Below are 22,766 nucleotides of genomic sequence, written 5' to 3'. Positions count from 1 at the left end.
AAGACGAGTTCCCTCAATGTTATCCTTGTGCTAGTGCTATAATAAGAGTATGCTGCTTAACCATCAGGGTATTTCGGTCTGAGGACTGCTAATATCTGGGACATCCTGGCCCGTCTGAGGTTCCAAATGCTGAACTGCTGCAGTGTCTGTTTCCCATAACCACCCCTCAGTTCCTACGCCTACTATGCTGTCTAGATCTGGATAAGAATCCAACAAGTTGGCAATAGATAATATTTGGTTCGGCGACATGCTATGGGGCACGGCATGCGATGGATCCAGCCCATCGCCTCCTACGTCTTCAGGATTGATCTCTTGCTGGCTAACAAGGAGTAGCATCTCGTGTAGACGAACAAGCTCCTCGCGACGGAAGCGTGCTGGGATATTACCGTTGGCAATGAGTGTGTCGAGTAGGTTTAGGGACTTGTCAAAGCCGGATCCATCCACAGCGTTTGGGAACGGGTGTATGGCCGAGATGAGTGTAATGATGAAACCTGACGAGAATATCTGCTCAAGGTCAAAGGGGAGAAAGATTTCTATACATATCCCCATGTAAGTCTGAGACTATTAACGGGCACAGGGTGAGATAAAATACCCACCTAACAGGTCATGCGATTGCAAAGCAGTCAATATGCGTAATGACTTGCTCGCAGACTCACTCGACGTTTTCAGAAGAGCCGTGATGGGTTCAACAGTATGTCGATCGGGACTACCACCAGCCGTCTTATCCTGTAGTCTGTCACGAAGGAGGCAGATCAGAAGAGGCCGGGTTGCTAGCAGAATGCACTAAACCATTAAGTTCCATATGTTATAGATGGACAAGACTCAGGACATACCTGGTGATAGCAAAGATTCAGGGTTGCCGAAACTCGGCCAACGGGACTAGAGTTCCCTGGCTTCAGCTCTGGGGACGCAGCCAAATCATCTCCAAGCTTGGCCAATTCTCTAAGAATAGCCTGCGTGTTGCGAAGGAAGGATGAACCAAGTCGATCCTCCGTCGCATAAACAGCTGCATGAGCTTGGTTAGTCGAGTTCGGGCATGGTAGGTGGCCGCTTACTGTTGATGACTTTTGCCATGAGCCGTGAGAGCTTGACATGCATATCGACTACTTTGGACTTTTGGGTTGCTTGCGGCCCTTCAGGTAGAAGAACTGAAATGTCTCCATCGTTTATCGAGCTTGGGGCGCCCATGAGTGATGCGAATTTCCTGTCCAAAATGTACAAGGTCCACCAGGCACTCCGATGCCGTGTTTCTTCGGTAGGATCAAGATAGCCCCCTGTCAAATCACGATGAAGGCCTTGGCTTAGAGAGACGCGTAGAGCCAGCCCAAGCTACACAGCATTAGCCCGCCACCCAGACGATTTAGGGAGGAACATACATAGAGGTAGGCGCTGTTTCGGTGGTCGATCGACTGAAGGTATAGAGCCAGACCACAACAAATCTCTACAGATAAAATTGGGTCTTGGCAAAGTCCTGTTATATCTGGAAACATTTTGATGGCTTGTAAGAAGTATTCGTTTCCCGGTGGTTGTGCACTAGATCCAGCGCGCCCCAACAAGGCCTTGCCAAGGGCCATGACGACAAAGTACTGTATGTACTCGAGTCGGTTGGAGTCTATTGGCGGAGGGTCCTGACTATAGATGACATGTAGAGTCCGATTAAAGTTAGATTCCTCAAACAAATGGTAAGTTTGGGTAATGTGGAACTTGACGGTATTGGTCAAGTAAATGGCATAGTCAAACGAAGGCAAATTGTCCAGTGTTGTCAAACTAGAATGGTCTTTCAATGAAGCTGTATCCAATGGGAAAGCAGTCCCATCGACGTTCATCGGAACATCTGGAGAGGAGTGTTCACCGAGGTGTGCCTGAATCATGCTCATGGCATGTCGGCTATATGCCCATGTTGACGATGGGCCCAAGAAGCCTATTAGCAGTGATTAGCCATTTTTGCGTGGAGTGATGTCAGAGTCAACTCACGTCGTTTGCCTTGATTATCCTTCATGAAGCTAGGAGAACTCGTGACCAAAGGGTTTCTCAGGCCTTTCAAGTGGTCGTTTGAGATCTCGGCTTGGTCATTGTCATCATCTCGCGTAGTGGCTATGACATGTTAGGAATAGAACTTGAAACCCATATCGTAGATTGAATGTGATCCTAACCTTGCCCTTCAGGATTCTCTGAAGGCGTCAGTCGACGGTTTACCCGTGCCGAGTCGGGGCCAAGCTGGTCATCTTCAGCTTTGCGTTTCAATTCGTTAAGGTATCTTGATACACTCAGCGCGTGTCCTAGTTTGTAGACAAAGGCTTGTAACACTCACCGTTCGGAGACAACAATCTTCCTCTCGTGTTCAAAGAAGCATTCTGATTCGCGGCGCACGCAGTTGCTGCACGGTTGTGATCCGGAACATCGGACTTTTCGTTCCCGGCATGCGACGCAGCTACGCCAAGGCATTGGTTAGAAAATAATCCACTCTGACATACCCATCACCGTGACTCACGCTGCGCGCCGAGGCTTGGGCGCTGTCCTCTCCTGTTCGTGGTTGCTGGGAGGGGGCGTCATCGTAATTCACTAAGCAAGGCACTGGCCAAGACAGGTTCCGCATTTATGGGGGGGCATTGGACTCTCTTGAGCAATCCGGGAAGAGCCCAGGTTTAAAGAGGCTGCTGTCAGTATTCGGCCAGCGCTCGACGTATGATGATGGCCGCTTAGACAGATGGATAAGGAGGCGTGCTCCCAAACAGTCACCAAAGCAAGTCACGATACCCCGAGAGCGAATATTCATGGGGTATTATGTCTTTATCGGGTCGCTAAGCTAGCTTACTATCCCGGTTTGTCACATGAGCATTCTCGACATTTGCAACTGCCGCCAAACACTTTGTCGCTCCACCAGCGATCAACCCAGAATCTTGCTGGCAAAGCATGAATCGCACACCCAGCGAGTGAATGGCCCAGTCATGGATATCAGGCTGGTCGTAGATTCCCGCAAGACCCATGACCTTGCCGTGCTTCTTACAGGCTGCGCTCACTTGTCTCAGTGCTCCCTTGAATCTGTCGCTGCGGAACTCTCCTGGCACGCCTAGCTCGATGGCCAGGTCGTTGGATCCGATGAGGAGAACATCCACTCCCTCGACAGAAGCGATCTCATCGATCTTTTCAATGGCAGTCTCGTTTTCTATCATGACGAAAACCGTAGATGCTGAGGTGTTACTCTCGCGGATGACTTGATGCTGTGGTAAAGTCTTGAGAGAGAAGACAGGTAGTTGCCCTGTCATTGACCGGCATCCCATCGGCGGGTATTTTGAAATGGCTACAGCTGCTTTTGCTTCCTCTATAAGAAACCCTTATTAGCAGAGGATCACTCGGGCCAAGGGTTGGTTACATACCGGCGCTTTGCACATGAGGAAAGATGACGCCCATGGCGCCTCCGTCCAACACCTTCTGAATGAGTCCATTACCGCATTGATGCGGAACACGGACAAACGGCGTTATGCCAAGGGAAAGGCCAGCACAGCTCAGCTTGCTCGCATCATCTACTGAGAGACTCGAGTGCTCCAGGTCGATAAAGAGACTATCGAAACCTGCATTCTTGGCCAATTGGACGACTTGCGGGTTCGTGACCAGTCTCACACCAAAGGCCTGTAAATTGTCAGCAGATTGGACAGTCAATGCGGTTGCCACTGATGGAGATGCGGCCGGTTATTTGTGATTCGGCTAGTTGCTAGTATAGGCAATTGGCGTTGACATCCATACCTTGCAAAGCTGCCCTGCAGCAAACCTTGTCATGAGGGTGTTCTTGCAGGCGAGCATACTTGTTTCTTTTCTGATTATTTGTTTTACAAGAACATGCTATTTTTTACAATCCCGCTCGCCAATTCAACCCAATTATTTATGTTATCGAGAGAATACGCAACCTCGGAGAGGGTCCCCGAACTAGCGTCCAAAACCCCCTCGGTGAGCCTCGCCGAGCACCTGAACCACCAGCTCGGCCAACTCGGTGTCTTCAGATAAAGCCTCGGGAAGGGATACCGCAAGGTGGAAATTGCTCCATCATTCTAAAGTTATCGTTTTCATACTTAATCATGCCACTCATTGTCAAGGGGCTTGCCCGTGGTGTCCGCCACATTGCTACCGTCGTCCCTTCCAGGTCCTTGCTCCAGCAGACCAGGTGTATCTCATCAAGCCATCTTCTTTACCAATCTTCAGACATGTTCAAGTCATTTAAGAGGGGTCCTGTGGACCCAATGTTCATTCTCAAGAAGAAGGCCGACGAGGATGTATCCCCAGAAAAGGCAGATCTTGGTGTCGGCATCTACCGGAATGAAGCAGGTCTCTACAGTGAGCTGAACTCAGTTAAACAGGTTAGACTTTCGCTATCTACAAGGGGTCACAGGAGCTGACCAAGTCGTCCGATCTTAGGCCAAGCTAGCACTGGCACAGAACGATCCAGGCCATGATGTGAGTCTCGAATCTCGACCCTTGTTAGCTTCGCCTATCTAACAGCTACCCAGTATGAGCTGACTACCGGCAACGCCCAATTTCTGGAGAAGGCTGCGGCTCTCTTGTTCGGGAAAGATTGCCAAAAGCTGAAGTCGGGTCAAGTATGTTCTTGCCAAGCTGTCATCACCCCATCAACCACTAACAGACCCAGATCGCATCCGTGCAGACAATATCTGGCACAGGAGCGAATCACGTTGCGGCATTGGCCCTTAGCCAATGTGTCTCGCCTCGCCCCCAGGTCTTTGTCGGTGTCCCAGCCTGGGGCAACTACAAGCCCATGTTCGAGCTGGTTGGCATGCAAGTCACCGAGTATTCCTACTACGACCCCAAGAACCGAACCGTCGACTTCAGCTCCATCATCCAGGCCGCCCGTGCCGCTCCCCCTCGAAGCGTCTTTATTCTCCAAGGCTGCTGTCACAATCCCACGGGCGCCGATCCTACGAAAGCACAATGGGACGAGCTCGCCTCGGTCCTGGAGGAGAACAGGCACTTCATCTTCCTAGACATCGCCTACCAAGGCCTGGGCGATGGCATGGATGAAGATGCTTACGCCGTGCGCTTATTTGCGAAGTTGAATGTCGACATGTTTGTCTGCCAATCCTTCTCCAAAAACTTTGCATTGTACGGCGAGCGATGCGGAGTCCTCCACGCCGTATGTGCCGACGCAAAGACAGCGTCCGACGTCCACGATCGTCTTCGATGCCTGATCAGATGGGAATTCTCCTCTTCGCCAGCCTATGGAAGTCGACTGGTCGACATTGTGCTTGGATCTGATCAGCGCACTGAAGCATGGTGAGCCCCCCTCTACAGAAAGATCACCCGTCTGAGTCCTGTGCTGACTGCCACTTCCTTCCAGGGAAACTGAGCTATCCGACATGCGCCAGCGATTGAAGGGCTTGCGGAAGCAGCTACACAGTTACTTGACACAAGATTTGAAGGTGTGTAGCGGTATCTGTGGTCCTGAGCAGAAGCTAACCAAGCAAACCAGACTCCAGGAAATTGGGAGCACATTCTGAAGGAAACCGGACTCTTCTCGTAAGTAGAAACGTCGACCAGCAATTCGCAAGATTCTAACACGCCATAGATACCTTGACCTTACGCCGACCCAGTGCAAAACGTTGGTCGATCGCCACCACATCTACCTCCCATCGAGCGGTCGAATCAATATTTCGGGGCTGAACAAGGAGAATATTGAGAGGGTGGCCAAGGCCATTGATCAGGTTGTTAGTGGAGACGTCAAGGCAAACCTGTAGCCAAGTCAAGAGGACACCAAAAAGAGAGAATGGACATGGACATGGAGAGTGAGAGAAGCAATATTGCAAGTCAGTTGTGTAGCTCAGGCATTTGGTCGCCGATTATTATTATGACACGTCTCCAAAAGAGAGCATCAACCACAGTAACAAAGAAAAACGTTGTGCATTTAACCATAGCCATTAGTCCCACGTTAGTACTCATTTTTTTTATGTGCATGTAGTCCTCTCGATTCAGAAAGTTGGCTCCTCAGCATGACACCGTGCAAGCATTCTCCTCCACATCGTAACCTCTCATTTACGAATGAAACTCGGGGCTTCGTAACACGTTGCAAAAGAATTGAGTCAACAAATTGGCAGCAAATTCCCTCAAATTAGCTTACCATGATGATCCAGCAGGTCGAGACTCGGGTTTGTGGAACGAATCAAGCTACGTTCAACATCTCCGCATTTTACCCCATATGAGGCGGCCTCCATCCGATAATCCTTGCTCAATCTCTTCTCTGTACGTAATGTGTAGTTCGTAAGCTTTCCGCGTCCTCCGCACGCATATGCAGGGAACCTATTGTACGCCTCCAAGACAGGGTCTCTTGTTGCCACTCTCAGCTACCATAAGCCAGGGACTCGAACGGAGACCAAAACCCGTGGGCATCTAGACGTTTTAAGCTCCACCTCTATCTGTGCTATCTCTACTTATCAGTTATCATTCAAGGATAAAACCCTCAGTAAATCGCCGACTTAGGGAGAAAAAGAGAATTACGATACCGGTCATGACCAAGGGACCCATGCGGGGACCAAACCCCGTACACATCTACAGGGGCTTGCCCTGGTGATGGCATGACCGTGACGCTAAATGCTCCGCCTCTCCGCACCAGCTCACCTTGCGAGTCATGATTCTGGGGTAGAATGGAGTTAAAAAAGCTTGATAAAGCGTGGGGCGTTGGAGATAGGCTACTCGGTCGCTCTCACCGGGTGATACCATTAGCCTCGGTCACGGCGCCCGAGCACGATAATCCGTGGGGAGGTCCGTTCTTCTTTATCAGAGTTAGTGTGGTCCGGCAAGGTCAAAAGGCCTCGACTCCCTCGTTGGAGCTTGCGCTTTGTATCTTGACAACTCAAACACTTCTGTATCATTCTTTCGAGTTCAATCTTCAACTGTTGTCGCAAACATCATGGCCGAACCATTCGACAAGGAGAAGCTTGAGGAGCTGGGTGCGGTTGAGTCCCACACTCAGGGGGAGACCGTCCAGTCCAATGAGTTGAAGCGAGACTTTAAACCACATCAGGTCTTCATGTTCTCAATTGCGTGTGCAATTGGAACTGGACTGGTCATTGGTTCTGGCAGTGGTCTATCCAGAGGAGGCCCTGGTAGTCTTTTGATCGCCTACATGGTCATCGGACTCACTGTGTTTTTCGTCATGACAGCTCTGGGCGAGATGGCGACCTTTTTGCCGATGAACAAGGGCTTTGGAGGATATGCCACCCGCATGGTTGACCCGGCGTTTGGGTAAGACACTCCAACTCGACGTGCTAGGGAACATCAATGACTGAGAAACCAGATTCGCCACCGGATGGAACTACTTCCTCAAGTACATTATAGCAACGCCGACGAATTTGACGGCCACAGGCTTGATTCTCCAGTACTGGAGGCCAGACCTGAACGTTGCCATCTGGATCACAGTCTTTGGAGTCCTCATCATTACAGTCAATGTACGCAGCCCGTATCCAGCCTTGCTAAACTTACGCTGACGTCTCCAGGTTCTTCACGTCAACAGCTTCGGCGAAACCGAGTTCTGGCTAGGCTTGTGCAAGGTTCTCATCATGACGACCCTCATCCTCTCCACGCTCGTTGTCGCGCTCGGCGGAGGACCGAACCACGACCGATCGGGCTTTCGATACTGGCAAGAGCCAGGAGCTTTTGCGGAATACTTGGCCGAGGGTGCTAAGGGAAGGTTTCTCGGCTGGTGGGCATGCATGGTGCAAGCTTGCTTTGCGTATACAGTGAGCTTTAGACTATCGTTGATGGCGACTTCTTTTGTCTGACGGTTATTCTAGGGAACTGAAGTCGTGGGCATGACCTTCGGCGAGACACCCAACCCAAGGAAAAACGTTCCTCGAGCTGTGAAGCAGACTTTCTGGAGAATCGCTGTCTTTTACATCTTGGGCATTTTAGTCCTTGGCATGGCTGTTCCTTATAACAGCGAGAAGCTCATTGGAGCGACCAAGCAGGCAACCAGTGGTGGTAAGTCTCTCGATGACCAAAAGTGTTGGCAATATCTGACTCGACTTTCTAGCTGCCTCTCCCTTTGTCGTCTCCGTCAGCATGGCCGGTGTTGGCGTGTTCCCCGATTTTATCAACGCTTGTCTCTTGGTCTTCACCCTCAGCGCGGCAAGCTCAGGTACGTGGTAACATGCGGATTGCATCACCTCTTCAGCTAACAATTCTTCTTTCTAGACATCTACTGCTCGTCTAGATCTCTTTACGGCCTCGCCAAGGACGGCCAAGCCCCTCGCCTCTTCGCCAAAGCCCGTGAAAACGGCAACCCCATCTACGCTGTCGCCGCTGCCTCGGCGTGCATCGCCCTCGGTTACATGAACGCCAGCAAGTCATCTTCTACAGTCTTTGGCTACTTCGTGAGCCTGGTGACTGTCTTTGCCGTCCTCAACTGGGTGGCTATTCTTATCACTCACATTCGATTCCGTCAGGCCCTGAAGGCCCAAGGCATCGCCACCAGCGATCTTCCGTATGAGGGCTTTATGCAGCCCTATGGCTCCTACTTTGCCTTGTTCATCTCCATCCTGGTCATCATCTTCAATGGTAAGAACTCTTGACCAGTCATCCGTGAAAAATGGAGAGTACTGACACAGACGGCAGGTTACGATGCTTTTATCCCCCACTTCAAGGTCGACGTCTTCATCCTCAAGTACATTGGCACTATTATCTTTGTGGGCAACATCACGTGGTGGAAGCTCGTCAAGAAGACAACATTCTGGGATGCAGAGACTATTGATCTGACGACTGGCAGGCGAGAGTTTGAGGAGAGGGAGAGCCACGATGATGCGGAGTGGAACGGTGGCCTGCGAAAGAAGGTCCTGGGCTTCTTCAGAAAGTGATGCCATGTAAGGGTTTCCTTCCGGGAGCTTTGTGGCACCAAGCATCGAGGTTACAATGATCAATGTTACGATACTGTATGGAAGAGCCAATTCAAGTTTATAAGACAGTAACAATGCATCCAAGATCCTATCATTGAGTCAAGGTTCGAATGCGATTGTACATCGAAAGCAACGCAAGCAATTCGTATGTGTCGTCGTCCTGCGCCTTTTCACTGGTCAATATACGCGCCCATATCTGCATGGCATGGTTGCCTGGTTGCTGACAATTGATAAGCCGTTTCCGGTAGGTGGAATACGTCTCGTTACGTGGGACGTTACGTACTGGGCCATCGCAATCCCCGCTCAAGATATCGCAATCGGGAAGGATTTCGCTTGTTTTAAGCCCCCTTTTATCAGCGCAAGAACTCTTCCAGCCAGTCTTCGAGATGATGAAAAATCCCAACCAAGTCATTTAATCATGAACTCATCGGTTGACGCTATACTTGACGCCGAGGCCAGCTTTGGTCCAGCGGCGTCGTACAGATTCGATTTTACCCTCTTGTTTGAGAATGCAGTCTTATCAATCCTGCCATCAGCTTTGTTTCTTGTTTTGACTCCGCAGCGACTGTTTTGGTTGATCAAGCAGCCTCGAAAATTGACCAAAAACTCACAGTTCGTTCTCAAATTGGTACGACAAGCAACCGCCTTATGACCCATCTCTAACTGTTGTTAGGGTCTTATCGCCGTATATACCATTTTTCAGCTCATCGTTCTTCTGTGCTGGGTGCTTGGTCCTCTGCCTGCGCCAAAGTCACAAATTGCAGCAGCTGTCTTGGTCTTTGTCAATGGCTTCTCGTTGGCATTCTTGTCGTACGCCGAGCACACTCGATCCGTCCGGCCTTCAACACTTATCAACGTCTACCTATTTCTCACGCTCCTCTTCGACTGTGCCATTGCCAGGACGCTATGGCTCATTGAGGGTACAAAGCTGATAGCAAAGGTTTTCACTGCAACTGTCGCTATCAAGTTTACCGTGCTGGTTTCTGAGGCATGGGAGAAGAGGTCCATTCTTCAAGCCCAATATCGAGAACTCTCACCCGAGTCAACGTCTGGGATCTTGGGTCGGAGTGTGTTCTGGTGGCTTAATCCTCTGATGAAAATTGGTTTCGGTCGACCTTTGACTGAAAAGGATTTGTATGTCACCGCTGGTTCTTTTCCTCAAAGAACACATACTCACTACGCGCTAGGTACACAATCGATGCTTCTCTTTCATCGAGGAGACTCATTGCCCATGCACAAGATACTTGGAGCGCAAGTAAGTTATTAATTCCGCACTGAAGGCTTGTGCAGCTGCTGACAGCTTCTTCAGCAAATCACACCAAGAAGAATAGGCTTTTTTGGTCGACCATCTGGGCTGCAAAGGCAGTTTTCGCCTCGGGCATGCTTTCTCGTCTATGTTTGATAGCATTCAAGTACACGCAGCCTTTCCTTATCCAAAGGACCGTTGGCTTCGCGAGCGACTTGACCGAATCTAAAAGTATTGGATGGGGACTCACCGGGGCATGGCTCTTGGTTTTCATCGGCCTGGCCGTGAGTTCACTCCTGGTCGGCCAAGATCTTGACTAATTTGCATCAACAGATCTCCAACGGGTTCTACTACCACAAGACATATCAGTACGTTGCAACGAAAGCTGAAGATGCCCTTGTACTGACTGTATAGGTTTGTCACATCGGTCAGAGGCAGCCTCGAGAGTCTTATCTACAACAAGACGCTTGACCTTAGCACCACAGCGTTCGACGAGACCAGTAAGGCCGCCTGCGCTATTCGCAACAAGTAGTACTGACCTACCGCTAGTCGCCGTCACACTCATGTCTACTGATACCGAAGCCATTTGTCTCAGCTTCAGCAACTTGCACGAAGTCTGGGCTTCCCCGATTGAATGCGGCGTGGCGTTGTTTCTTCTTTATAGGCAACTCGGTCTTGCATTTCTGTCACCCATGATTGTCGCGATAGGTTAGAGCTTGAACACGAATCTTGAAGCGCTCGCTAACTCGTTGTAGTTGCCACCGTCGGCATCATGCAGCTCGCCAAACACATGGGAAAGGCACAGAAGAGATGGGTTCGTGGCATCCAGACCCGGGTTGATGTGACTGCGTCTATGCTCGGATCGATGAAGGTGGGAACAAGCTTTAGGCTCTTAATTCTTGTTGCTCATGATCCTCTAGGAAGTCAAAATGCTCGGACTCACAGATGTGCTCAACAACATGGTCCAAAACTTGCGAATCAAGGAGCTGAAGCTATCAAAGAAAGCCCGGAAGCTGTTGGTCTTGCGATTGATACTCGGTAGGATGTGAAGCTTGCCCTCCTTGGCCACTTTGTAACTAACAAGTGGACAATAGGATCCAGTACACAAACCATCTCGCCCCTGGCAACTTTTGCGACATTTGTCATTTTATCTCAGAGCACTGGTCAACCATTGAACGTCGCCTCTGCTTACACTTCATTGTCCTTGATATATCTGTTGTCGACTCCCATGGAGACGGTCATTCGGACGATCCCAATGGTCAGCGCATCTCTAGCTTGTTTCGACCGAATCCAGGCTTTCTTGTTGTCAGACAGCTTCAAGGACCATCGACTTCCTTTGAACACTGGCACCATCCAACCAGATGACAGCACAAGTCTTTCATCAAGAAGCAGTAGTGCTGTTGAAATGCAGGATCTTTCATCATCGCAGGAGTTCTCCGTCGGGGATCCTCTGATGGTAGTCTCAGACGCCAGCTTCAGTTGGGGCCAAGCAGAGTCCCCAATCCTACACGACATCTCTTGTACCATCCGGAAGTCGCATTTTACCTACATCATCGGCAGTGTGGGATCAGGAAAGAGCACACTCTTGCAGGCCATGCTCGGAGAAACCAAGCCATCCAAGGGATCCATCTTTACTGGCACCCGCAGGATTGCATTTGTCGGTCAGGAACCATGGATCCAGAACCTGACTCTACGACAAAACATCTTAGGGGCATTCAACTACGACAAGTCGTGGTATGACAGGGTTATTTATGCATGTGCCTTGGAACAAGATATCATGGATCTCCCAGGACGGGATACCACAAAGGCTGGCAGCAAGGGAGTATCACTCAGTGGTGGGCAGAAGCAACGACTCGCTCTTGCGAGAGCGGTCTACTCGAGGGTACCTGTCATCTTCTTGGATGATGTTTTTGCCGGTCAGGATGCTGCTACTGAGGAACATATCCATCGGATGCTCTTCTCTGAGGGCGGTCTATTCCGAGAAATGGGCACCACGGTTGTGTGTATTACAAACGCCAGTAAGTTCCACTTATTTATCTCATCAGTGGTGTCCGATACTGATCTCAATCAAGTTCATCGCCTCGTCTACGCAGATCATGTCATCGCTTTGAGTGAGCAAGGCTCCATTTTGCACCAAGGAACTTTTGAACAACTCAAGACCGACACGGCATATTTCAAGGGTCTCCACTTTGAACAGAACGGATCCGCCTCCGAGAACGACGGTGCGATTACCACTGGACCCGGCGAATTGACAACATCAAGCCCTCCAGCCCCAGTAGAGGATACCCAAACTTCACTCGGACAAGGGCTTGGAGAGTTTGCCACCTACGGATACTACCTCGGATCAGTTCCCCTGTGGCACGTTCTTCTGGGTGCGTCTCTTGTTTGTCTCCACGCTGGAGGCTACAAGATGACTGAGTTACTACTCAGTTTCTGGACAGGCCGTACTGGTGCGACACAGCACGAGTCAAACAACTTCTATCTCGGCCTCTACGGCATGCTCGCTGGGCTTTCCATGGCTGCACTGATAACATGTGCTTTCTTTTATCTCATCATCACAGTCCCTCTCAGCTCCGAGGTCCTTCATGCTCGACTGCTGAAATCCATTATGGACGCCCCCCTGTCGTTCTTTTCCAAGACGGATGTTGGAGTCACCACAACACGTTTTAGTCAGGATATCTCTGTTGTCGATACTGAGCTGCCATTCACGTTGATCGATCTACTCATCAACATTGCGATAGCATTCCTGTCTGCTGTGATGATGTGTGTGTTTTCCGGTTACTTTGCGGCGACTCTGCCTCCCATTCTGTTCTTTTGCTGGCGTAAGTTCAAAGTCCGATTTGCGTTCTGCTTTTCTAACATCGTATGCAGTCCTGTCAAAGTTCTATCTCCGTACATCCCGACAGATCAGGATTCTCGAACTACAGGCCAAGTCCCCTCTCTTCACCCACTTCCTCGATACACTGCAAGGGCTCTCTAGCGTGAGAGCTTTTTCTTGGGAGACGCAATTCCGGGAGCAATACTTTGAGTTCCTTGACGCTTCTCAGCGCCCATATTATTTGCAATTCTGTATCCAGCGCTGGTTAGCACTTGTTCTCGACCTGATGGTCGCTGCCATGGCTGGGATCATGATGGTACTCGTTGTTCAGCTCCGGGGCCAGTTCGCACCCAAGTTTGTGGCACTGGCTCTTCTCAACGTCACCTCATTCAACGAATCCTTGACGCTGGTCATCAAGGGTTATACTCAGTTGGAAACTGCTTTTGGAGCGGTTGCTCGCCTCAAGCAATTTGGCTCAACCACGGAGAGTGAGAATCTGGCTGGCGAAACGGGTCAAGTCCCTGAGGAGTGGCCATCATCTGGGCACGTTTCCATCAAGAACATGACTGCATCGTACACCAAGGCAGGCAACTCGGTCTTGCATGGTGTGACGTTGGATATACCCGCGGGTTCCAAGGTTGGCATTTGTGGGCGAAGTGGAAGTGGAAAGAGTTCCCTCATGGGCTGTCTCCTTCGTCTCCTGGAGATTGATGCCGACTCCAGCATCGAATTCGATGGCATCGACATCACTACCATTCCTCGTCAAACCATTAGAGCCTCGGTAGCAGTGGTCCCCCAGCACCCATTCTTCATGAAAAACACCAGCATCCGAGATAACTTGGCCCCGCGAGGCGAGCGGAACGACGAAAGAATGCTCGCAGCACTCCACAGGCTCAGAATGCGAGATGTAATTGACAGAATGGGTGGATTAGACAGCATTCTGGACATTGACCGCCTATCTCAGGGCCAACGCCAACTACTCTGCCTCGCAAGAGCCATGCTGGCCAACAAGAGGATCATCCTCCTGGACGAAGCAAGTAGTAATGTGGATCCCAACTCGGAACAACTTATCAGACAAGTCATTCAGGACCAATTTGTCGGATGCACCGTCATTGCTATTGTTCATCGGCTTGGAGCTGTGGTGGACTTTGATCGCGTCGCTGTTATGAGCGGTGGTCGCGTCGTGGAATGGGACAATCCCAGAGAGCTGTTGAAGCGGGATAGTGAGTTTAAGAAGTTGTGGGACTTGACTTCGGGGTGAAGAGGGTAAGAGTATCCAAATGATGCTGAATTTGTCTACCAACAATGTTGAGTTTGCTCGTCTTGGTCGCACATTTTGAACGGGCCCTCCATAGCTATTCTCAGCTGCTCTGTGGATGTGTAAGACGCATAAGGACTGGATAAATTCATGCATAAAACAATTTCTTCTGTCAAGCACGTGTATAATCACGTGATGGCGCCTTGCTGACATGTGCTCCACTATTGGAACATCAATCAAGCCCCTGAAGGTGTCCTACCATTGTGTTCCGTCTCATGAGTCCTACTGTATCTTCCAGCTATGTATGTCCCATTACACAGAGTAAAATTTAGACAGTTGTCTAATAAGAAACTTGATAATATGATTCTAATTTCATCAATGTGATATTTCGCAATTGTTCCTCTCATGTTCTCTCTCAAATCCTCGAGAATAAGCGCACTGAAGGTGTGGCCAGTTACCCTAGACCTTTCAGCGAAGCACATGGCGTTGACAACTTCATTTCAAAAGGCTGGTTGGGCTTCAAACTCCTCCTGGGAAATCCCATCTAATGTGATTGGTAGTTTCACAACATGGGGCTGGCAGATTTATTGTCCTCCGTTGCTCTCTCGCGTCTTTCAGCGTGGTGTCGCGATCTCAGCCTCTTCAGCTCAGGATTTCGGCACAATGATTGTGGCGTTTTTCCGCTCCTCTGAGGCTTAGCACAGCATGATAAGCACATGATTGGTTCAATCTTATCTGAAACGCTTCTGATTGTGGATCCTGCGCCGCAAATGCCAGGATCGGAATTCAGCCCTTCAGCCCAACCAGGCGCAGCTGCAGTACAGACGAACTCCGTCCCAGTGATGTCACTCGAGCGCTCGATTGCTCCGGATGCGGTTAGCGCGAGATCACAGCAAGCGCTGGGATCAACGCAGTCATCCACTGATCCTTGCCTCGTTTGGGGGCTGGGTAAATCATCACTCACGGTTCAGCGAGTATATAACATGTCGAGGACTGCCAAGGGAATTTTTGGATATCATCATAGCAAGTATAAGCAACAGCTATTCATACAATATCATATCTTCCAATTCCATCTTTTCATCATTGTTACACACCCATCATTACCAACTCTCTCACACTCCCCAACATGAGCTTCCCTCAAGACAATGACATCACTCTCCCAGTCGAGCCACAACTCGGCAACCCTACCCTTCAAGTCGACTTTTCATGGAAGAAGCTCAAGGCTTTGGTCTCACAAAAGGACAAGTCTGGAGAGTCTATTCCTCGATATGTCATCGACTACAACACCTTGAGGTCGCCCCATCTGGTCTTTCACCCTGCTGAGGACAAGTCTGTCACTATCGGATCCGGCACCCTCCACCCAGTCTCGATCCATGCCGACTATGAACTCCGTGGTCACAAGGGAACTCTCAAGGCTCTAAGGCGCTTCGTCACCTCCTACACGCACCTGTCATACAATTACGCCGATGGCCCTGGAGATACCCCAGCTGCCATGACCTGGACTAGCTCTAGTGACTTCAAGAGCTGGGACTTTATCTGCCTCGATGAGAATAGTGTTCCTGTCGCCAAGTTCTCTGCCAACGCTTGGGCCATCAGCAAGGTTGGCTACATCGAGTTCATGGGCCCCAAGGCCAACAACCCCGACGCCCAGGAGGAGATTATGATCACTGGCCTCACTCTGTTCTCTCAGATGGTTCTTCGTACAAGCAGTATACTGTCTCTCTTTGGCGCCATTTTCTCAAGACCCGGCCCGCTAGACAAGGAGGCAGCTGAGGGGTCCCGGAGGAGTGTCGAGGGAAAGGAATGGGCGGAGCACCAGGAGCTATCCTTTCCTAAGGATAGCAAGTCATAAAATGATGCATGGGCGTGTGTTTGGTTGTTTTTGAGTCTTAATGTGTTCTTGTTAGCGAGTTTGTCTGTCACGAGATTTGGCTAAGGGGGCGGCTGTTTTTCCATATCAGTAGTCTTATTTACCGATGATATTAAACGACTGTGATGCAAAGTTAGACATTTTCAGTGGATGAATCTGTGATAGGGAAATCTCCCTCTATTGAAATGACACCAGGTGACCTATAACTCCACTACCTACTTCGCGCGACTATCGTACATGATGGCAAGTCCATCTCGTCTTGGGTCGGTTGGATCCAAAACCCGAAACCTACCTCTTTACATCTTCTGTGCGTTAAATTTGACGATATTGTTCCGGAACTCCTGCCTGATCTCGGGGGTCATGTTAGCTTCTAAAGTGACTAGTACTGGGCCTGAAATGGTCTTTGGGGCTACGGCCCTGAGATTCTTTGTCGTGGCTCTTCGGTTCACTTGAATTTGCAAGTTCCACCCACCTGCCGTGGTTTTCCCTTGCAAATCTAGACGGAAATTTCGCTCCTTGTAGATCGGACCAGGAGTGTCCGAGAACTCCTGTAGCTTATCATCTGGAATATCGTCGATGAACTCATCGAGGAGCTGCATTGAGCTTTTGCCCATCTTTTCTTGACTGATTGGCAAACAATGCTCTGTGTGGAATAAGGTACCTGAGAGGTGACATGGAAATGATTGAACTGGAAGTGAGAGAAATTATATAGTTGATGAAAAGCCTGCTTTGGCCTCTAAAGCAGTGCAGCTCCATCTATGACAGAGACACGTTTGTGACATGTTAACCTAAGAAAACAGCAGACTATCTTGGAGCATTAGGTGAACACTATGGAACGAGTCAAATAGAGGAACGTGTTCTCTACCAGCGCGATCAAACTCTACTTTCTATGCGGAATGTTCTTAAGAACGAAATATGAGGCTATACAACTCTAATAACAAGATAGAACAAGACAACTCATCACTGTAACTGACCACGTCATGCTTGTGACCTTCTGGTACCTTACCTGTTAAAGGGTGTTTTTTGTTCTTCCTCGAACAAGGCCTCTGGGTTGATGAGAAGAGAAGAGGCATCCCATTGACAAAGAGAATAGTCAGCCAAATTTCAATTCGGCTTTAAGGATCGAAATTGGTCAACAAAGCGAAAAAGCTGACCAATTGCGAGCACTTAGCCTAGTGTGGAGTTTCATCATTTTGGGCCTTTTCTTCTCAACGTTGCTTTGTTCTGTAGGTTGCACAGATTTCATGCACCTGCATTGTACAGAGTTTGATTGAGCAAACGAAACCCAGCGACGGCACATGTAGCATCTCCTTTGTTCTATACCTGAGAGACCTTGAAACATGGAAAGCCGTGTCTTCCCATGGGGAAACAAAGGAATTGCCATGATGGCTTATATATTGACCCAGTTACGTCCTGGGGGAGAATAGTTTTCGTCAAACACATACGCAACTTCACTAAATATTAGCACTTTACCAACTGCGAAAATGTCGACTAATCCTCGAAACGGACTTGTCTGGGACGATTCGGGCCTGGATCTTACACCCCGGTGGGCATCTGAGCCTAGTATCGAAGCGATTCAGGCCACGTGCCAGCGAGTGTTGCAGCTTGATGCTTCAGACGATTGCTCAGTGTCGTTCAAGGCCGCAGGCGGCTTCAACAGGGCTAGGGTTAGGGTTAGACAACCCAGACAGAGGTCACCGCCATCAAAGGAGGCATCTGATCAAATGGATCGGGAACCCACGAAGGTCTGGAGATATAGATCGAAGCTCCCAGATAGGCGGAAATGCTACCGATGCGGCGAGGTTGGCCACATTGTCGCTCACTGCACTCAACACCAAAGAAGCCGGCAAGACTCAGAAGAGGCAAGGAAGCCCAAGCGCAAAACCAGGGCTGCAGGGAGCAAGCCAAGGAAGAAGAGGGACCAAGACCCGAGCGATGAAGACGAAGCCAGCAACCTAAGCGAGGCAGCCTCGGCGGAGGAATCGGAAAACGAGTAGCTCCTAACCAAAATCGCCGTTGGGAGCACCAATAGGCTTAAGCTGAGTGGGAGGAGCTAGAGGATCGAATGGATAGTTAACCTTTCTATGTCAATATAGGGATCAATCGAGAATATTACTTAATAGCCCTTATTGATAGTGGATATCTATGCTATGGAATGATCGCCGATGCCCTTACCCGCAAGCTACGCCTGCCACGTATTCCTATTATCCTATGAACGCTCAAGCAGGTGAATATATCCTCGCCAGGTGCTATTAGGCACGTGACGTATATAGATATAAATATTAATAGCTACTATAAGAAATAAGTCTTTTTTTATATTATAGTAGGCTAAGGAGATAAAGTTATTTTTAAATAAACCTAGATAAATAAAGAGGATATTACTATTTAGCCTATAAGAGGATAACTATATATTAGCTCATATAACCACTAGGTAAATAAGTAAGACCCTAAGAGCTTTTAATAACTTAATCTACTAAGCCTAACTAGTATAGTCTTTATAGGTCTAGTTTAATATATTAAGAAATAAAAGGGAAAATATAATAGCCTAAGGGTATTTTTTGCGAGCCTCTTAGATATTAAAAAGGCCCTTATATTAAAGAAGAGATTAAATCTAAGAGAAAAGCTCCCTAAGTATTACTATGAGTTCCTAAGAGTATTTAATTAGAAGCTTACTAATTAATTACTACTATATTAACCTAGTACTAATTATAAGATCTTATTAGAATAAGGGCCTAATAGAAGGGAGAAAGAGCCCCCTTAGGGCCCCCTATATAAAATATCTCGCGAGGAATTAATTATTCTTAGAAGAACCCTAATAGAATTACTTAATAAGAGATTTATATATATTAATAGCTCCCTTGCCTTAGCCCTTATCCTCTTTATATAGAAGCTAGGGGGTAGCTTATAGTTTTATATAGACTACTAAGGTCTTAATATAATTACTAAGAAGGACTAATACTTATTACTACTTATTAAAGAGACTTTAAGGTCTCTATTTAAGGCAAAGTAGTTAACTAAGCTAGATATAATCGCTGCCTTCTATAAGGTATAGGTATAAGAGGGAGATAAGTAGAAAATAGCATTTTATACCCGGTATAGCCTTTATAAATAGTTAGTTATATTATTTAGCCTTATAGGCGCCCTAGTAACCTTTTAATAATATATTAATTATATGCTATAGAACTACTTAGATAAGTTTTACTTAATCTATATTAATAATATCCTTATTTACTTAGATAAGTCCTTAGCTAATTATAAAAAGAAAGTAAAGCTAGTCCTTTAGAGGTTATAAGAGGTAGGCCTATAGATTAATATTAATAAATACGAATTTAAGACTATAAGTATTAAATACCTTAGATTTATTATTAAAGCTAGACGAGGAATTTAAGTTAACCTAGAGAAAGTAAAGGTAATTTAATTATAAAAGCGGCCTTATTTAGTTAAGGAAATTAAAAGGTTTTTAGGCTTTATAAACTATTATTAATAGTTTATTTTAAGGTTTTTTTTTATTATATTACCTCTTATAGCCCTAATAAAAAAAAAGCTATATTTATTTAATTAAATAATTACTAAATAGCCTTTAAGGAGCTTAAAGCGCTTTTTATTAATATATTTATACTAGCTTAATAAGACCCTAACTAAGAGATAATCCTTAAGACTAACTCTTTTAGATATATTACTAGGGGTACTTTTTTATAAATAAAAAAAAATAAAATCCTTTAATTAATAATTTTCTTTTTAAAAAAAAACTTACTTATTAAATATAATTATTTAATTTATAATAAAGAGCTACTTATAATTATTTATTATTTAAAATATTAAGATATAAAATTAAAGAGCATAGCCTCTTTCTTAATCCTTATAGATTACCTTAATTTTTAATACTTTATAAAGAAGTAATAGCTTAGTGAAAGGTAGGTCTACTAGGTAGAGATATTATCGCGGTTTAACTTTATAATCTAATTCTAACTTAGTAAAGAGGCTATTATCTTAGATGCCCTCTTATAATAAGAGTAAGATATACTAGAGGATTATAAGGATAACTAGATTAGAGGCTAGTACTTATAGCTCTTATAGCTAAGTAAAAGGAAAGATAAAAAGCATCTAATTATAAGGGGAAAAATAAGCTATATTTTAAAGGGTAATATAAATTAACCTAGAGATTAAGAAGTAAACTAAGATAGATAAATTAAGAACCCTTTTATTAATAATTAATTATAATAATAATAGGACTAAGAATTATAATAATATAACTAATACTAGCTAATCTATAAGGCTATATAATAAGGTAAAAGGCGGCTACCTTTATAATAAGGACTTCTTATTATGCTATTTAAATACTTAATTAATAAGAGAGAATAGCTCTATTAGCATAAGCAGATATAAGTCCTAAGCTATAAGCCGCTCTATATAAGGATTATCTAAGATATATATAATTTAGCGCTTATTAGTTACCTAGGATAGGATATATTAAAGTCCCTTATTAATAGATAGTTTTATTAGCTAGGGCTTAACTTAGATATATAATAATTTATGCGGAATTATAATACTTATAGCTAGAGTACTATCTAGAGAGAGAAACGCTATAGCCTCTTAAAGCCACTTTTAATCCTAGACTAGATTTAATTAGAGATATCTATTAACTTTATTATAAACCTCTTACCTACTTAATTAAATAGTTTTATAAACCTTATAATTATTATAGATTATCTCTTAAAGAGTATTATCCTTAAACCTATAAAGGAGATTATAATTAGTGCTATTACTAAGACCCTATTATGGTATTTCATCTAATACCGCGGTATCCCTAGGGGAATTATAACGAATAGAGGGACCTAATTTATAAGCTGAATATAAAAGAGGCTATATAAGCTGCTCTGTATCTAACGGAGGCTATTAATAGCCTGGCACCCCGAGACTGATGGAGCTATAGAGAGGGCCAACTAGGAGGTTAAGAGATATATCTGTATCTTTGCTACCTATGCATAGGATGACTGGGACGAACTCCTGCCTGCAGCAGCAGTGGCTAGCAATAACCGTCTAGCAATATCTATAAGACTAAGTCCATTCTTCCTCACGCATAGCTATAACCTGGAACCTATCGAGATTAATGAATGGCTCTGACCGGATGGGAAGTCGCTGGTAGCTCGGGCTAAGTCTATTATCCAAAGACTAAAAGAAGCTGCCGAATAGGCGTAGGCCGCGATGGCCTTAGCGCAAGAGCGATAAGAGGAGAATATAAATACCCGATGGTAACTATCTAATTAGTTTAAACTAGGAGATAAGGTATAGTTATAACTCCGTTATATATGTTTAGACTAACCCTCTAGGAATTTTAATTAGCTCTTAGCTAAGTATATTATCCTTGAGACTATTAGATCATATACTTACCGCCTTAATACCCCCCTAGGGATCCATAATGTGTTTTATATTTCCCTCTTATGGCTAGCTGCGGATGACTTATTGCCTTCCTAGCGGTCTAATAACTATCAGCCGCCTGCCATACTGATGGATAAGGGCGAGGAATATAAAGTTAAGGAGATCTTATAAGTTAAGAAGGTACGCAAGTAATAGAAAGCCCTAGTGAAATAGACGGGCTACGTGAAGCCAACGTGGGAACCTGTTGAATAAGAGGAGCAATTGCGATCGTGCCAAAAACTATGTGGCGCGCCTTGTTTTTGGCACAGTTGAATTGTTCAACAGAACCACTTGATCAAATGGTTGATATAGCAGCCTTAGCACGCTATGAGGCTCAGCATGGCAGGATGGGATCTAAACCTCCCCCTGGAAGAGGAGAGGAGGGGGGTATTATAACGGGCTGAGCCCGTGGGGGTCTCGGCTTGCACTCTCGACCAAGACCCACATAAGCACCAAGGCCCACATAAGCTCAATAGCTAAAAGGGGGTTCTTTTCGCTTCTTCTCCTTTACTTTCTTTTCCTTTCTTTCTTAGCTTTAGGATACTCGTTAGAGTCGTTCAACTAGTTGTCAATATACTCAGCTGGACCGTTACAGGTTCTAACGCTGGCTTTGACGACAATTAAATATCTTAAAGAGAGTATTATATATAAGAATAAAGAGCATCTTTAAGCAGAGAAGTCTAGGCCTTATATATCTCACATATTAAGTCAATTCACTTATATCATCGTCGTCACCTTAGTATGCTTTATAGCCTCGGGTAGCCTTCTCCGCTGCGCATAACCAATGCCAATAGATGATATATAATTCATTAAATAGCTACCCTTATATTAAATCACTCATAATGTTCAATTTCACGAATCACAGCTGCTTCATTAGATGAAGAAGAGGATCTCTGTCACGACCCAGACAAACTCGCACTCACGTGACAAAAGTTGACTCACCGCGTGAACTAATCACTGGAGGATCACGACGGATCATACCAAGACACCATAATCTATCGGTAATCCAAGGCAGGATCACAACGGATCACGACCTACGGCCTATAATCTATCGTGATTTATCCGCAATGACCTTAGTATATAAATACGCTTACTTATAACTTTCTTATATATTAGCTACCTTAGCTATTAATATAACTTAGTTATACTTAATACCTTTAAGCATATTACTAGATATAACTTATAACTTACTACTTAGACTATGCCTAGTACTCTTTACTAATATAAACCTAGTATAATTAGTTTATCCCTTAGGAAATATA

At 46.3% G+C, this 22,766-nt stretch overlaps 6 protein-coding genes across 6 annotated transcripts; 4 read left to right on the top strand and 2 right to left on the bottom strand.

The window, feature by feature from the left end:
- Positions 1 to 63: 63 nt before the first annotated feature.
- On the bottom strand, positions 64 to 2,553 carry LRP88_01759 (uncharacterized protein; the record flags this gene model as incomplete). Its single annotated transcript, XM_083238435.1, has 9 exons — positions 64 to 533; positions 597 to 783; positions 834 to 1,015; positions 1,066 to 1,133; positions 1,489 to 1,921; positions 1,975 to 2,094; positions 2,154 to 2,257; positions 2,312 to 2,431; positions 2,492 to 2,553. 9 exons carry the CDS (start codon positions 2,551 to 2,553, stop codon positions 64 to 66), a joined length of 1,746 nt encoding a protein of 581 aa, XP_083105543.1.
- A 248-nt stretch (positions 2,554 to 2,801) lies between these two features.
- Positions 2,802 to 3,801, bottom strand: LRP88_01758 (Pyruvate/Phosphoenolpyruvate kinase-like domain-containing protein; the record flags this gene model as incomplete). The annotated part of the gene is made up of 3 exons (XM_083238434.1): positions 2,802 to 3,322; positions 3,378 to 3,630; positions 3,745 to 3,801. The coding sequence occupies 3 exons, from the start codon at positions 3,799 to 3,801 to the stop codon at positions 2,802 to 2,804; spliced, it is 831 nt and encodes a 276-aa protein (XP_083105542.1).
- Positions 3,802 to 4,199: 398 nt separating this feature from the next.
- Positions 4,200 to 5,744, top strand: LRP88_01757 (pyridoxal phosphate-dependent transferase; the record flags this gene model as incomplete). The annotated part of the gene is made up of 7 exons (XM_083238433.1): positions 4,200 to 4,352; positions 4,411 to 4,449; positions 4,503 to 4,592; positions 4,643 to 5,283; positions 5,348 to 5,429; positions 5,480 to 5,526; positions 5,576 to 5,744. The coding sequence occupies 7 exons, from the start codon at positions 4,200 to 4,202 to the stop codon at positions 5,742 to 5,744; spliced, it is 1,221 nt and encodes a 406-aa protein (XP_083105541.1).
- A 1,169-nt stretch (positions 5,745 to 6,913) lies between these two features.
- LRP88_01756 (uncharacterized protein) lies at positions 6,914 to 8,855 on the top strand (the record flags this gene model as incomplete). The annotated part of the gene is made up of 7 exons (XM_083238432.1): positions 6,914 to 7,248; positions 7,301 to 7,451; positions 7,500 to 7,742; positions 7,797 to 7,983; positions 8,036 to 8,140; positions 8,197 to 8,559; positions 8,617 to 8,855. 7 exons carry the CDS (start codon positions 6,914 to 6,916, stop codon positions 8,853 to 8,855), a joined length of 1,623 nt encoding a protein of 540 aa, XP_083105540.1.
- A 457-nt stretch (positions 8,856 to 9,312) lies between these two features.
- Positions 9,313 to 14,219, top strand: LRP88_01755 (P-loop containing nucleoside triphosphate hydrolase protein; the record flags this gene model as incomplete). The annotated part of the gene is made up of 13 exons (XM_083238431.1): positions 9,313 to 9,441; positions 9,568 to 10,028; positions 10,082 to 10,149; positions 10,204 to 10,424; positions 10,474 to 10,508; positions 10,573 to 10,640; positions 10,690 to 10,848; positions 10,896 to 11,011; positions 11,061 to 11,155; positions 11,235 to 11,398; positions 11,451 to 12,158; positions 12,213 to 12,962; positions 13,012 to 14,219. 13 exons carry the CDS (start codon positions 9,313 to 9,315, stop codon positions 14,217 to 14,219), a joined length of 4,182 nt encoding a protein of 1,393 aa, XP_083105539.1.
- Positions 14,220 to 15,342: 1,123 nt separating this feature from the next.
- Positions 15,343 to 16,068, top strand: LRP88_01754 (uncharacterized protein; the record flags this gene model as incomplete). The annotated part of the gene is made up of 1 exon (XM_083238430.1): positions 15,343 to 16,068. One exon carries the CDS (start codon positions 15,343 to 15,345, stop codon positions 16,066 to 16,068), a length of 726 nt encoding a protein of 241 aa, XP_083105538.1.
- Positions 16,069 to 22,766: the final 6,698 nt, after the last annotated feature.

Source organism: Fusarium phalaenopsidis (assembly GCF_050370095.1).
Source record: "Fusarium phalaenopsidis strain FUZ10S chromosome Unknown contig_32282, whole genome shotgun sequence".
Classification (NCBI taxonomy): domain Eukaryota; kingdom Fungi; phylum Ascomycota; class Sordariomycetes; order Hypocreales; family Nectriaceae; genus Fusarium; species Fusarium phalaenopsidis.
Note: the sequence above shows the minus strand (reverse complement) of the source record. Positions and strands in the feature narration are given on the sequence as shown.